Source organism: Nomia melanderi, chromosome 9, assembly GCF_051020985.1.
Source record: "Nomia melanderi isolate GNS246 chromosome 9, iyNomMela1, whole genome shotgun sequence".
Taxonomy (NCBI): domain Eukaryota; kingdom Metazoa; phylum Arthropoda; class Insecta; order Hymenoptera; family Halictidae; genus Nomia; species Nomia melanderi.
This window is the reverse complement of record NC_135007.1, coordinates 10,932,450-10,947,223: the sequence shown is the minus strand read 5'-3', so window position 1 is coordinate 10,947,223 and position 14,774 is coordinate 10,932,450. Positions and strand designations below refer to the sequence as shown.

The 14,774-nt window shown below is 42.9% G+C and overlaps 2 protein-coding genes across 2 annotated transcripts in view; one reads left to right on the top strand and one right to left on the bottom strand.

Moving 5' to 3' along the window:
- The first annotated feature begins 296 nt into the window (after positions 1 to 296).
- The window catches only part of ec (ubiquitin specific peptidase echinus), a 104,608-nt gene continuing 90,130 nt past the window's right edge, over positions 297 to 14,774 (top strand). The window contains exon 1 of the mRNA XM_031990127.2: positions 297 to 932. The gene's annotated coding sequence lies outside the window, so the exon portion shown is untranslated. The remainder of the gene's footprint in view (positions 933 to 14,774) is intronic.
- LOC116432787 (uncharacterized) lies at positions 9,726 to 11,898 on the bottom strand. The gene is made up of 4 exons (XM_031990157.2): positions 11,261 to 11,898; positions 10,833 to 11,026; positions 10,675 to 10,754; positions 9,726 to 10,535 (listed from the first exon to the last, which is right to left on the bottom strand). The coding sequence occupies exons 1-3, from the start codon at positions 11,859 to 11,861 to the stop codon at positions 10,707 to 10,709; spliced, it is 843 nt and encodes a 280-aa protein (XP_031846017.2). The 5' UTR covers positions 11,862 to 11,898; the 3' UTR covers positions 9,726 to 10,535; positions 10,675 to 10,706.

Below are 14,774 nucleotides of genomic sequence, written 5' to 3'. Positions count from 1 at the left end.
CCGCTAATAACACCCCACAAAGTTCAACAAAATCCAAACTAAACCAGTTACCAAATACTTTCTCCTCCATCGAAAGTCAACGGATCCTCCCCGTGGACTCAGCAGAAAATTGAAAAAAAAAGAACGTCGGGAATTCCCGGACAATCAGAAAACACGGTACCCGCACGGTCTGTTATCAGGAATTCTCCGCGGCGTTTTCGAAGTGGTGCGCCGCGTTTTGCCGGACGATAACAGTGCCGGAGTACCTGACCGACGAGGGGCAGCCAATGAAAGAGCTGCCACGGCGTCGACCATCTTGCGCGGCTCCGCTTTCGAGTTCGGAGTCGCGTGGCGGCCGAGGTTCGGCTTGCAGTGTACTCCGACTGCCGAGCCGTGACTGACTGACTGACTGTGTACTCGTGGCTCGGCGAACTTCTATTGTGATCCCGTACGTTCTGTGACTTTTTCATCCATCGTCGAAAAACATCGCCGGTCACCGGCTCGATCCGACGAGCACACCGATCGCCCGGTCACCGGTTCGACCGAAGCTAAACTTGGCCGACTGTCAACGTCAACTTGACTGTTCGGCGCCGAGGCGACGCATGTGTTTACATTTCGCTTCCTCGAGATCCGCGCGCGCTCGATCCACGGTCCTCTGTTCAGTCGAGGATCCAAGAATGATGCCGGTTCCTTCTTTCCCTGGATTTTCATGAAAAACCGAGACTTTTCTGCTGGAATTTCGGACTCGGCGAGGTGATCCACTTTGTTTTGAAACGAAGTGATCCAGATGTCAGCGCGGGTGTGACAGTTCCAGGGAACCATCCTGTGCCTTTCGCAACGTTGCGTATGATTTATCGTGGACGAGCTGCACGCTGATCGATTGGGCAACGGCGATCGACGAAAGGGATTTTTTTTTAAGAGGACGCCGCTTGGACTCGTGCTGCGTGACAAAGGTAGGATGCTCGTTGAGTTTGATGGTGTACCGGTGCGTTTATTTTGGATTGTTTTCGAAGGGGGATCTTTTTATTCGTGACACTTCCGAATAGGGCGATGGGTTTGGAGCTGTTGAAAGTGCGAACGAGTTGACGTTTATGGGGGCACTTTCGTGTTCGCGCGGAGGATACGGGTGTAGACTTTTGGAGATAGTCGAGGATTTGGACATTTTTAGGCAATAGGCTTGGCTTAGTTTTTAGTGTCGAAGAAGTGTTTATTTGGTGTTAAGAAGGGAATGTTATTAATATTTTGGTAATAAGTAAATATAATATTTCATCTCATAAATAAATGCAACATTTGAACTAAAAGATAAGTGAATAGAGTATTATATTTATTCTTAGTCTATCGAAATCGAAATCTTGAGATGTTTTTCTTTATTAGTGAGGGATTTCTATAATCGAATATTAAGATGGGTACATGTGTTATCACTGATCACATCTAAACGATGCGTGTTGGATTACATCACGGTTTGTAAATTGCACGAGCAAGTCGGCGTTGACAAACGACCTTCGTTACGGTGCGCGGCACTGACATCTTTGCAATAAAGAAAGCGTGTCGCACAAGCGACGTGTAATTGCGTCTAGTATTCGGCGCAGCAGGACGATCTTATTCGATTTAACCTTGCACTTTCGTCAAGGTGCCCCGAGCTGCTCGTGTGCCGCGACTCTTGGCCAGTCGTGCTTGGAATCTCCGTTTTAGCGACTTTCACGCTGACGTGCCGTTGACATTATCGAAATGCTAGCTCGACGTTATCGATTCTATCGACGTTTATTCGCCGATGACTTCTCTGTTTTCCTAAATTATTGTTGGAGCGTATTTTCTTCCTCCCTCGATGAATAATAATTTCTAACTAACGATAAAATTTCTTATTTCTCCTAAACGACTCTTTAGAAACTTATATTTACATAATAAATTACCTGTAGCTATAAAAAAACCAAGAAAACTATGTCTAAAGTACACGTTTTGCATTTGATAATCATTGTAACGAGCTTTCCATTCGATTTCGTCTTATATTTTTGCACTTGATCGAGTATGATGCTAAACTATCTCACAGTTGATTTATCTCGAAGGGAGTGTAGCATTAGTCACACTGCAGAAAGTAATAGATTCATTTCCGCTTTTTGCAAGTTAATGAGTTCGTTGCTTGCATCTAACGACACTCGTAAAGATGAAAAATAATATCCTGTTCTCCGGATACATACAGGGAACGATGTATGTAAATAATGTTCATAGTATGCCTAGCAAATTAGGAAAAGTTGCCTTCAAAGTACAGAATGATAATAAATAACAGCGAACATTAAGCAGTTATTTCTAATATAAACATATTCGCGGATCGAACTGTTACAGTATTCTTTGCGCGAAATAAATCCTTGATGATCCTGATTAATTTACTGTAATACATTTAATGGGGGTTAATAAACGTAAAATTGCCAGCCCATTGTGACGGGGTGTTGCAAACAGAAAACGGTTTCGGAAAGTGGAAATCGACGGCGATTGTGTCCAGGAGCGTGTATGTTTTAAAATTTTTTTACTCCATTGTTGAGCGACGAATTTCGTCAGCGACGGATCCGAAATACCCACACGTTATTGTCTCCCGGCGAGAACAATGAACCATTTACCATGTTCGACACTGCATTTTTTCTGTCGCATGCGCATACAAGACGCGAAAGGGAAAAACGTTTCGAAGGCCTTTACGAGCCTATCTGCATGCGATGCATCTGTTTACGCACACTTGAACGTAACCGCGAGTCTCTGTGAATCATATCGATAATAATACCCGTAACTTATCCTTAGCCAAATATAAGCTCGGCGCGATAGCCGCGCGATGCCGATGGAATGCAAAAAATTCGAAACATTCCGAATTGGAATTAACGCTCGATACGCGCGAGATAAATGAAATAATAAATGAAAAATATATATTTCTTCTCAATTTTTATTTCACCTAATGAAACGTAGAAATGGCACTTAGAATAGTGGGATTGTTAAAATGGATATCATTTTTTCTATTTATTCTAAAGACTGACTCAACAGCAATTTTTGGTTCACTTCCATTCTATTCTTCGCATCAGATTCATCGTTCCCCGCCGTTGACACAACAATTTTCTCTCGGAACTTACCTCGTAGATTATTCATCTTTTGAATACTTCATCTCATCCCCGCGCTCCCTCGCCGCTGCAACCTTTTATCCACCCCCTGTCTCAATTTTCAATTTCGTCGGATCCTCATGGTTTCTTCTCCTTTGATTCCGGCCTCTCCGCTCGCTCCTCTCCATTTTTACAATGTAACCATGAATACTTACGCGGCCATTACATTTCCGCCTTTTCGAGACCACGGCGGTCCACGGTTTCATCTGCTTCATTGCGCCGCCATGGTTTTTCTCATTTAACCGTGCGCAAACTTCTCGCAGACGCTTCCCCTTCCGCCTCGTATCTTCCATTTGCCTAACATTCAGCGATATTTCTGTTTTCCTCGTGTCCCGTCTTCCGACCTCGTAAATATTCATCCCGGATTTCTTCGTTTCCCTGATTTTTCCGTCCCTTCCGTGATTCACCTACCGTGCCCCGCCAGACGCGTCTACGATCGAGTTTCGCCGTGCGCGAATCCCCGGCGAGATAGCGTTAGCTCGAAGCGTGTTTGAATTGCAGACGCCTGACAGATCTTCCCTTATCGTTCTTATCGCGATTAAATGTTTGCCGCTAAACTGCTCGATAAGCTCGATTCGATCCCGCTCGGCTGCCGGTCCAACGGAAACGACGATACGAATTCACGATAAATATTAATGAGCGTCTGCCCCTCAGCCTGCAACTCTGTTACCCCTGTAAAAAGCAAACTATGGGAAACTCGCGGGATGCGCGAATTAACCGACCGTTTTGCGTGATAGGTCACCGGATGCATTTCTCTGTCCGCACTTCTGCCCCGCGCGTCTCTCATTACGGAGTACACCGCAACTGGCGCGTACGCTGTTTATTTGGAACCTCTTCGAACCTATTTTGATAACGTACACACTTTTCCTGTGTACCTTGAACATTCAAATGTAAAACACTTCCTAGGAAAATATCTTATATTTTAGATTGTTCAGCCGACCGGATCAAATTCTCTCATTCGATTATTTACAATTTTAACCCTTCGCGCTCGAAAGTTTTTCACCGGAAAATATCCAACATTGTTTGAACCTAATTTAACGACAATTCACAGATAAATTAAGCAACGAAGCTATTTTATTGAAATACTTCACGTAGCAATACAAAGTTTCATTTAGAATACTAAATATTCAACTTCATAGTTTTGCTGTATCAAATCGCGCAATGACAGAGTCACCTCTCGAGTGCGAAGGGTTAATAATTCATCCTTCCATTTATTAATAGAGCATATTAGAAATACACTAAATTTATTCACATATTACAAAAATTCTACCGTACAATAGTTTCATTACAATCCCAACGAGAGGAACAGCTCAATTCCTCTCTGATCCTTCTACCGCGAACACGTGTACACATCAATCCTCCCACGAACAGTACAACAAAGTACACAGTCAACATCTCTAAATCGTTTATCTAAACAGTACAAACAGCACAATCGCCGACGCAAACGATGAAGAGGTGAAGTGAAATTTTTCCGCGCGACGGGAGGCAAAAACAGTTACGCGATCCCGACGTAGTACATAGGCGACTCGCCGCGTTTATATCTAGCCGGGGCAGCTATTCAGGCCTATCCGCCGCTCCACCTTCCAAACACGGCTCTGACTCAACGCCGAGATTGTTTTTGGGCAAAGAATCTGTTCAGAGGCTCCGGCCGACTTTGCCGAGAGACGCCGAGGGTCTCCGTAGCTCGTTGCGAGACGCCCACCCACGCATCGCCTCCGGCACTCGGCACATACGGGGTGTCAAGAAAGTGCATCGATCGCTGCCCGCCGACCCGTGAACTCTCGCGGCAGAAGGGGAGATGGAAAGTGAACGAACGTAGGCTAGGTCCGGGGTGATTTTAATACGCGATATTATTCAGCCGCCATCGCGCGTCCATGATAAACCCCCTGGTTATCGTCCATTCATTCGTCCCTCTGTTCGCCGCGCTGAAAAGCCGGCCAGTTTTAATTCGCCCACCGTGTAATCTATCCTCGTTTCATGAAACATTAACTCGGGAATTTGTATCGCGACCGGATTTAGGACGTGTTAAGGACCGCCCGCGCTCGGTAATGGATGTCATCGATTTCTTTGAAAGCCGCCCGCACGCTTTTTGCCCCGGTCATGGGAAAACACGGAGCTCCGATTTCTTTTTCCATTTTTTTTTTCTATGCGGACCACGTCAACTTTGCGTGGATTTCTGCGGATATATTTCCTCGATTTTTCTGCGTTTTCCCGGTGTACCTCGCTTGCCGTTTGCTGGGATATTTATTTCACGGAGATTTCTTCGGATCGTTTCGTGAATGGTATTTGTAGCTTTGCTACCAGTTGCTGTTTATCATCGGTCGATTACGAAGTATTGTAGAAAGTTTCAAAATATGAAATAGTAGTTTATTAACCGTTATTAGCCACTTTGTATTATTTCTGTTGTAACCAGTCAAATAACCGACTACGAAGTAAAGACGAACGAGTTCATTGCTGAACTTTTCTTAGTTGAGATAGGAACTTTAGTAAAGACATAATTGCGAAACTGATTAATCGGACAATATAGGAATTAACGTAAAGGTACATGAACAAAAGAAAACGCAGAATCTCAAATCGAATTTTGGTAATGAATTCAAAGAAAGATTTTAACACGTGACTGATGAGTGACGCTTCTGAGAACAATTGTAATATGCGAGATAACCCGATGTTCAGTGAAAATGTTCAGTGAATAATTAACTGATAACTAAGCTAATAATATTGCAATGCAAGGATTGTAACGCCAAATAATTAATAATTGTTCCTGCTATTCTTTGCCACAAAAGAATGCTATGAATGCAAATTGCTATGAAAGAACAATCAAGATTTTCGTGGCACGTACCGTGTTAAGGGAGGGGAACAAATGAATTTAAGAGAAGTCTTTTTTGCTGAAAATCTGAGGATGGTTTACGCGAGGCCCGTTCCAATATGGCGGCGACATGGGAACGCCGGGACGCGAGCGACACTCTGGGAAAAACAAATGCCGCGCGTATGCGAGCGAAATGCATTACGTCGAACGTGTGAATGAAACGGGCGAGTTAGTGAAACGCGTACGCATAGAAACTTCATTCATGACCATCGGCGGAAAAAGCATCGCCGTCGTGTTTCGATTACAATCGCGGCGAGGCGCGAAGGGGGATCGGAACACTTAAATCTTTGTTGAACCTTTTTTTCCTCGCGCGGCGCGAGAAAGTTGAAAAGTTGAACGATACAAAATACACAGGGACGCCTGCATACGGCGTCGAAGTTATTTCCATCGCGAATTTATTCCTGCGGAATGGAATCCATATTTACCGTGCGGCGTTTCATCATCTTCTTCCTCCGTTCTGTGTAAGGAAGCGAAATTTCGTTGAATTCAATCCTTGATAAATTTCTCGGGGGATTTTACGTACATATTATGATCCTGTGTGTTCATAGTAAGTTGAACTTATGTGATATAAAGATTTGATTGTTTTTGGTATTAGTAATCAGTTACTATTTTCTTATTAATATTATCGGTGACTGTCATTGATAGTAATATTTACTCGACGCATGTTTCCTTCGCGACAAATTATTTCCTTTTGAAATATACACTTTAATTTCTCAATAGAATTTGACGATTGCGATTGAATTTAGATAAATGAAACTTCAGCGATTTCAATGAACATTGAACAGTTTCTCGGTTCAATTGTATACCGAACTTGAATCGAAAAGTCGAAAACCGAGAAATGAATCTTTCCTTATATGTATCACGCGTGTCCGATACTCTTTAAATCGACACAACGGGTGAAAGTAGTGATCAAAAGAATCTTTTCGTTGGATCCATGTCCTGTCGTACACCTTTATCGCTCACCCTTTTAATCTCGCGATTCGACCGCAATAGCGTCGAGGAAAATTAAAAATGGTAGCCCGGAGGCTCGATTATCCGTTCGTTTCGCTCGCGATTCGCGATACACGACGGAAAAGTGCGGCAAACTGCGACGAGGAACTCGTAGTTTACAGGAACGCGAGAGTCTCGGATTGAAACGTTAATTTTCATCCAGAGCACGGGAGATCGTAAATCGTGGTCGTCTTACGGAACCACGAAGTGCCTACGGTATGCTAAATTTCAACTCGCACGAACCATACGCCAGAAGCCAATATAAAAGGAGCGAACAACGTAAAACCACGCTATACGAACATCTAAAAAAAACTGTACAACTTCTTCGGCCTACGCTCGAATAGTAAAAATGTCTTTCTTCGTAGTTGCGATGGGAACGAGCCTGTAAAATGTTCTCTTCGTAAAGCTGCTTCGAAACGGCTGATTACCATTTATATCCTGCACGGTTCACATATGCGAATTAAAACGTTACCCACCTTAATTAATTGAAATTCTATTTTCTGGCAACAGTAACAAAGCGAGCAATTATAACTCATTGGATCGAGCATGAAGGTAACTAGGCTACGTCCTGTTTCTCTACACCTCGTTCATTTTCGTTTCTGCGGGCTCGTATGTTTGCGTCTTTTATTTTCGTGGCTTCGCGAAGGTGTTTCGTTGTCGTTATTATGACTATTCAGACACGGAAGTTTCAGGTGGTTTAATGTATTCGTCGAGTTGTTGACAAGTTCGCCGGGGATCCGCGTTGAAATTTGGAAGGTCCCACGCAAATGGCTCACGGCTACGGGGAAAGTTAAACACTGGCCTATATTGCGAAGTGTAACTTTCTTTACGTCTACTATCTCACGTTATGCAGAACTCTTTCCCTCGCGTTCTCTTATTATGCGCTTTGTTGGAGTGCCCGCGAATATACCATTCAGTGAGATTCCGTGATGCTCGAAGAAATTATTCAGCAACGCAGCTCCTTTAACTGTAATTCCTTTTTCACGTACCGATGTGTCTACGCATAATATTCCCTCTTCCAGAGACGCGGGAGTAACATGTCGCCGGGAATATTCGTCGCTTAATAATTCAGGCCTCCATTTGCAAATCAAGAGAACGTTCGCCAAACAATCGACAGAAACTTCGATACGGTATTCATAAGCTAATTCTGGCGCTTCAAAGAACCATTCTACTGAAACCCTTTTGCCACCGACGGAATATGTTGCTTTTGCTTGGCGATGGATCTTTTTTCAACGTACGTGATCTTATCGGCTGTTATGCTATTCATACTTTGCTTTAATTTGTTTTTTGCAAATTGGTTCTACTCTTTCGAGGACTTACGAAGTACGAGATTAATTCGAATATATATTGGAGTTTCATTCTGTTTTTTATTGAACTATGCTTACTGGTAAAAGGGATTATAAATGAGAATGAATTTAACGATCATCTTCGTTAAACTATCGTGTCTTATGTACTAAAGAGATAGTAATCGAGTCGTGACTGTACGCTAAAGGATTATGACCATGACAATACCGAACATGGAAGGGCATTATATCGAGCCAAAAAGACCGGACCGGAAGTCCCGTCTGGCACGATGGCTTTCCGCTCCACTGATTTCCTGTTTCTTCGGGGTCTTCGTTTTCTTCTGCGACGACGACACGTCTTACTTACGGTGCGTTTACACTAACCGATTTCATACTCGGTTCGATAACTAACAATATGTTATATTCACCATGATCTCGATGGAATATTTATGTTCAGTAGAATCTCGGTCAACTGAATCAATTGACGCCAAAATGGTTCATATAATCAAATAATCAGTATAATCAAATATTACAGTAGAATCTCGATTATCCAAACAACTACGATTAAGACTGTTCAGATAGTCAAGTACATATGTCAAACGATCTAACAATAAAACAAAGGAATAAAAAATTCCAATATTAAAGTTTCAACTAATCAAGATTCTAATCTAGCTCAAAAGAAATGTAAATTATTCCACCTCTCTTCGACAATTTGCTCCTAAAATCGAGCGAGCGTTCACAAATATTCCGCGAATAATGTATTTGTTTATGAAGTAAATCAATTCTTTCATGCTGGGAGGCAAATAAGCATTCGTTCGATCGGTGTAAACGCACCATTAGTTACTTACGTACGCCGCATCCTCCGGTAGCTTTCTTTCGCGGCCAGATAATCATGTCCGTTTCCTCGCACGTGTAATACCGGCGAACCTTTCTTGTCCATTCCACGAACGATCGCGAAATCATCGTAGATTGGATTAGAAGGGGGACGCGCCGCGGCAGGAATTCTTAACAGGCGGCCAAAGGGAATAGGGCGGCAATGGAATCGAATTTATCCCCCGATGTGACAAACGACGTACTGTTTTCACGCAGGCTCGCCCCGTTCCGCTTAATTGAATTTAAGGATACATTCTTGCAACCGAGGTGGTCAAGAATTTCCGCGGCTCTTTTTTCTATCGAGCTGTTGGTACACGCGGCGGAGGTAAGTTCCGCGAAGTATGAAAGGCTTTTAGAACTTCGAGGAATGTTACTTCTTATCGCGGAATATGTTGCAATTCTCGTATTTTAGAAATTGTTTCCGATGCGCTGACATTTATCGGATACCCTACCTCCCTTCCACTGCCGCGTGACTCACCCTTTAAGACGATCACTGTACGCGTTATTATTACTAAATCTGTACTGTCGTCGTGAAAAATGAAGGAAACAGAGATGTTATACACAATAGGTGTATTAAAGATTCCATTTCATCGACAGGTGAACAAACAGTTAATAACAGAGCATTACACTTTGAATCTTATCGTGTCCCATTCGTTAACTCAATGCTTATACGTTAAATGTATCACATAAGATTCTCACTTCAATCGTTGTATAGAAAAGTTAACTAAACTTAGCGAATATTACACGCATTGTAAAACGTGTTCATGATATTCTCGTCGCAGCTTCCCGAAGCTACGTTGCGAATCTTTAGAAACCCGCGTGACCCTTTAGTCGCTAAATAAACGTAGTCGACTGGGGTATATCTATTTCGCACCCGGAATTCGAACTTTTCTCTCGAGCGCACCTCGGACACATAAAGTGGCGCGGTCTTCCGAGTTTAAAGTCGACCGCGACCGTTGCAAGGGAATTTCGCGGCATGTAACGCGCGGCGCGTGACACATTCGCGCGTTTAGGTCGCCGTATGGACGCAGGGTTCAGCGACGCTATCTGAACTCCTTAACAATCGAAGCGTTCGAAACGATCGCGCGTACGGCGGCGGCCAACAGATTATTGGACGTGGTCCGCTTGGATTTTTCTCCTCCGCGCCGGGTACCTGCCCACAAAGTGCGGGGAGAAGTCGTCGTGACGAACGTACGCGCGGCCGCACATAACTGCGACCCTCCGTCGACTTATGTACTGGCCAGACGTACCCGAAGGGAGGCCAATTTGCATACAGAGAGCGCAATGAATTCGCGACTTTGCGGCCGCGACACCCCAGCCTCCGCCGTACAAATGCGTTGCGAATTCTGTCGATGTTCCTTTAGCATTCCTCTTTCTTGCTCGTCTTCATCTGGATCGTTGAATTACCTGGGAAATTAAAATTTGTCTTCTGATGTGCAATGTTTAATTGATATTTTTTGAGAAAGTATTAGTTTCTGATATTATTCGTCATTATCGTTGCTGTTATTAAGATTAGTGTCTGTGAGGAACAGTTGATGGTTATTACGTAGGAGAGTAGCGAATAAGCGAAGCTGAACGTCATACTGTTTCCTTCGGCGACCTTTGACATCGACATTTCAGTAGGTCCTGCAATCGTGAGATATTTAATGTTTGCGTTAATGAGTAAGTCGCTTTAGTAATTTATTATTGTGCTTTGAAACGAACCTTAAGAGCTTCGTGAAATTCACTCGACATTATAATGTAAATAATGGAGCAGACCGCTGGAAACGTCTTGGCAATGAAATAGAGAATCTCCCTCTTACTGTCCGTGCAACATGACGCTTTTGGCTCTATGAAATTTACCGCCCTGGCGACTCGGTACGGCGTGCGAATTGTAAGGAAAGCAATCGCGACGATCACTGTGGAGAATTTTGCTTTATGTCCTTTACTATCAGCAGTACAGTCAGTAAAATCTTTATTTCGTCTAGTTAAAGGCAACATCTTTGTAAAAGATCGTAAGATTTAAATGTGAAATTTAAAAGCATAGCACTTGACGATCCGTTGCAACTAATTGAAATTTGTATTACAGACGAAAAATATGAAACTAGAAGCTTTTGACGTAAAACATATATACATCTACAAATTCAATTTACCCAACATGACAAATTGTCTTAGTTCCTTCAACCGCCAAGATCCCTCAGTCTCCTTGAGTATCAGCAGCTCGTACAAGATCAAGCAGTCAAGAGCGATGTATATGAAAAGCGGCATGATGATGAACATAATCGTGTTCCACACGTAAATATCAGCCATGTCTCCTTCGAAAAAATCATAAATATGCAGACCGATGGCGAGGCAAACAATGCACGCGGCCCAGGTCAAGAGAATCCCTTTCATCGCGGTCATCTTCTTCAGCAGGAGTTGGCCTAGTGACGTGTGCTGCTGGAATATATCGATGTAGAGCAGTAGCTTGAGTATCGCGATGGTTATCACGGACACGTCGAAGCTTATCATGCACACGTAGTCCATGTTCAGTTTCATGTCCACCGCGAAGAACCATTTGAGCACTTCTTCGAATGGCTCGATTAGGATCACCATATTGGAGAGCGTCAGGCTGATGTAATGGAGGCCGGTAGCTGTTCTCATAGATTTTTTGGAAATGATCACTAGGATCACCGAGAAATTTAAAGCGACTCCCACTGATAGGAAAGTCAGGTTCATAACTCTGGCTGTGGACTGGGGGATGTTGGACGCCATGAGATTTATCTTCGTGATGCTGGTTGTTCTTAGAGGTCCCCTGGGAACAACTGGATGCAGGACCTCTAGGGCTTCGTGAACTTCGGCCGAGTTTCGAGGACGCTGTGTAGGCACTCTAACGTCACGTATGAAATACATTGGTCCGTTCATTTTCTTAGATATTTGAATACTTGAATGTATAATATTTTCAATGTATCATATATTTATATAAATTTAATGGTACGTGTACACATGAATGTTGGAACGTGACGTTCGCAGGTAATTTATGACACGTCGAAACCGTTCTCGTGTTCGATTCAGGGCAAAAAATATTTAGCCGACACTTGGTCACCGTCACGTTCTATTTTCTCGTGAGAATTTCAGCTCTTCCCGACTCGTGTCGCGTATGTTTCTTTCTGGTAGAACTGGAACTGCGTAAACACGTCTGTGTTCGCAATGGGACTGGTGAACAGGAAGGACGTTCGTTGGAGCACACGCGTTTTATGTTCTTCACGCGTGACTCCATTAGGGAATTAATGAACTTAAATGTGGGTGGGTCCTCTTAGGTTAATCGTGACATTGACACGCGATTTTTTCATTCCGCTGAGTGCACTTTTTGTTGCGAAAATTATGAAGTCGGCATCGGCGCGATCGATTTCGAAGTATCGCGCGAGTCTTATCTCGTTGTGTCATTTTATTTTGTTTCGTTACTTTATCTCGGAGATAGGAAAATAATGATTCCACTTTTAACGAGACTAATACCTCGTGTTTCGAGTGTCCTCATATTTTGACGAGACCGTCTTTGCAGAACTTATCAGCGAAGTTCTCGAAAGTTTGCCGTTTTAACGATACGCACGTGCTGTTTTTAGTATCAGCTAATTGAAAACAACGTCCGCTTGTTTGTGAAGTGTCCGTGGATTAGGAAACGTTCGATTCGGTTCATTAGACTGGTGTCTGGAGACTTGAAGTGTTTATTTAAGCGCAACTCGCGAGTGCAGACTTATCTTCGTTTCAATATTTACAGCGTTATGTTTCTTCAATAATTATTAATTATCGATACTTCTCTTGTAATATAACGACTGTTCGCTCCGTCAGACACAATGACCAATTAGCCGTCACTCGATCTACATTATTACAAATTAATTTTCATACCGCAATCGACTGTACTCCATGATACATCACGCTTCCAATTGTGTCTATCAGAACCGCATTAACATACAATGCGAAACGCACCGGAACAAATTTTTATGTCATAAATCCGGTAAGGGTGGGGCTTGTAATCATTCTGATTTATGCGATCCAATTTGAAAGTTTCTCCGGGTCGTGTCGCTGTTGACTGTTTCACTCAAGGAAAAATTGCATTTTCTTTCGCGCTGTGTACGGTGTCCACACTACCGTCGACCAATACTATGCAAATAAGATAAGTCCGAGATAATACAGTCACATTTTCATGAAGTTTCAAGCGCGTTGAAATTGAGTTTACAGTTTAATTAATATTTAATTACAATGTTATTCACGATTTAATTTATTTTAATCCTTAACAGTCGACACTCTCTACTGTATAAAAATCCGGAAACTTTTGTTTTCATAAGTTAAATTTTCAGTTTTTATATATTAAAAGTTCCATTAACATTTTTTCCTATGTTTCTTCAATATTCTCTTGTTTCAAAGATCAGATTAATACTCGTTAATAATAAATGATCAACTATTATGCGTGAAAGTACCAACGCCAATCGATCTCTCCCTCTGATCGCACTATCTTGAACTAACTATACTTATCTCTATACTACATCGCGACGGGGAAACCCTTGACCCTGACATTATGACAATTCCCGATCACGGTAACGATCCGACAGCGACCAGCCAGTGACGGAGATAATTTCGCGCGAATAAATCATGCCCCGACCGACATACATATTTATCCGACGAGTGGGATCGTTCGGGGCGGACGTGACCGAGGGACAGAGACACAGAAATGCAGTCTTCTCGACTGCATAATGCAACAAGAGATGCAGCAGGGAGAGAACCCGGAGGCTGTCGCTGGCAAATGGCCACTGCACTGGTGCAATATCGGTCAGTATTCAGTTCTGATAAATTTATACTGTCCTGTTTAGATGTCTCGTGTCCTGCGCGGTTAGGGCGACTACACCGGCGAAATTGAAAACCGGAACACAGGGTATGAACGCCAAACACAGAGGAGAGAGAAATCAGCGATATTTTCCGTATAGTACACTTCTATATTCTACATTTTTCGTTGGAACAGTGGAACCTCTCTTTCTATTGGTTGCTTCATATGGTAGCACTGAATGATACAGATGTTTCATTCAACTGTATCAATCGTGTCAAATAACAAGCGTACGGATGTTTATGTGATTCACAGCTTTCAAAAATAAGTATCTTACAGTCGATGTTAAAAAGAAATTCATTATTTTCATAAAAACTGTACATTATTGTGTTTAGTGTGGTCAAAAATAAGTATAGGTGAATAAACATCCGCAGTCTAGCGGTAAGCGAAGGCTAAAAATCATAGAAAATTGAGAATCGAAGGTCGAAAACGAATAATTGAAGATTGAACATTAAAAATTGAGAAATAGGAGTACACCACGAAACATTGGGACTTCCGGTCAACCTATCTACAGAGGGCACGACGCGACCGTACGCCGTGAAAGTAGATATTTAGACCGGGTGTTCCGACTCATTGTACGCGCACGTGGAAACCTTCACAATGGACGCTTTTTCGCGGAGAAAATCGAGCACGCGGGACAGCGAGTTGCTCGTTCCTTTGTCGTTCCTTGTTTCCCCGTGAGAGAATCCGCCGAATCGAAAGGTCGCCACGGTGTACGGGTGAAAGGAGTAAACACTGATTTTGTTTCGTTTTTTCTCTGTCCGTCCTGTTCTCAGGTGTGAATTAGTAGACCTTAGAAGAAGGGTATT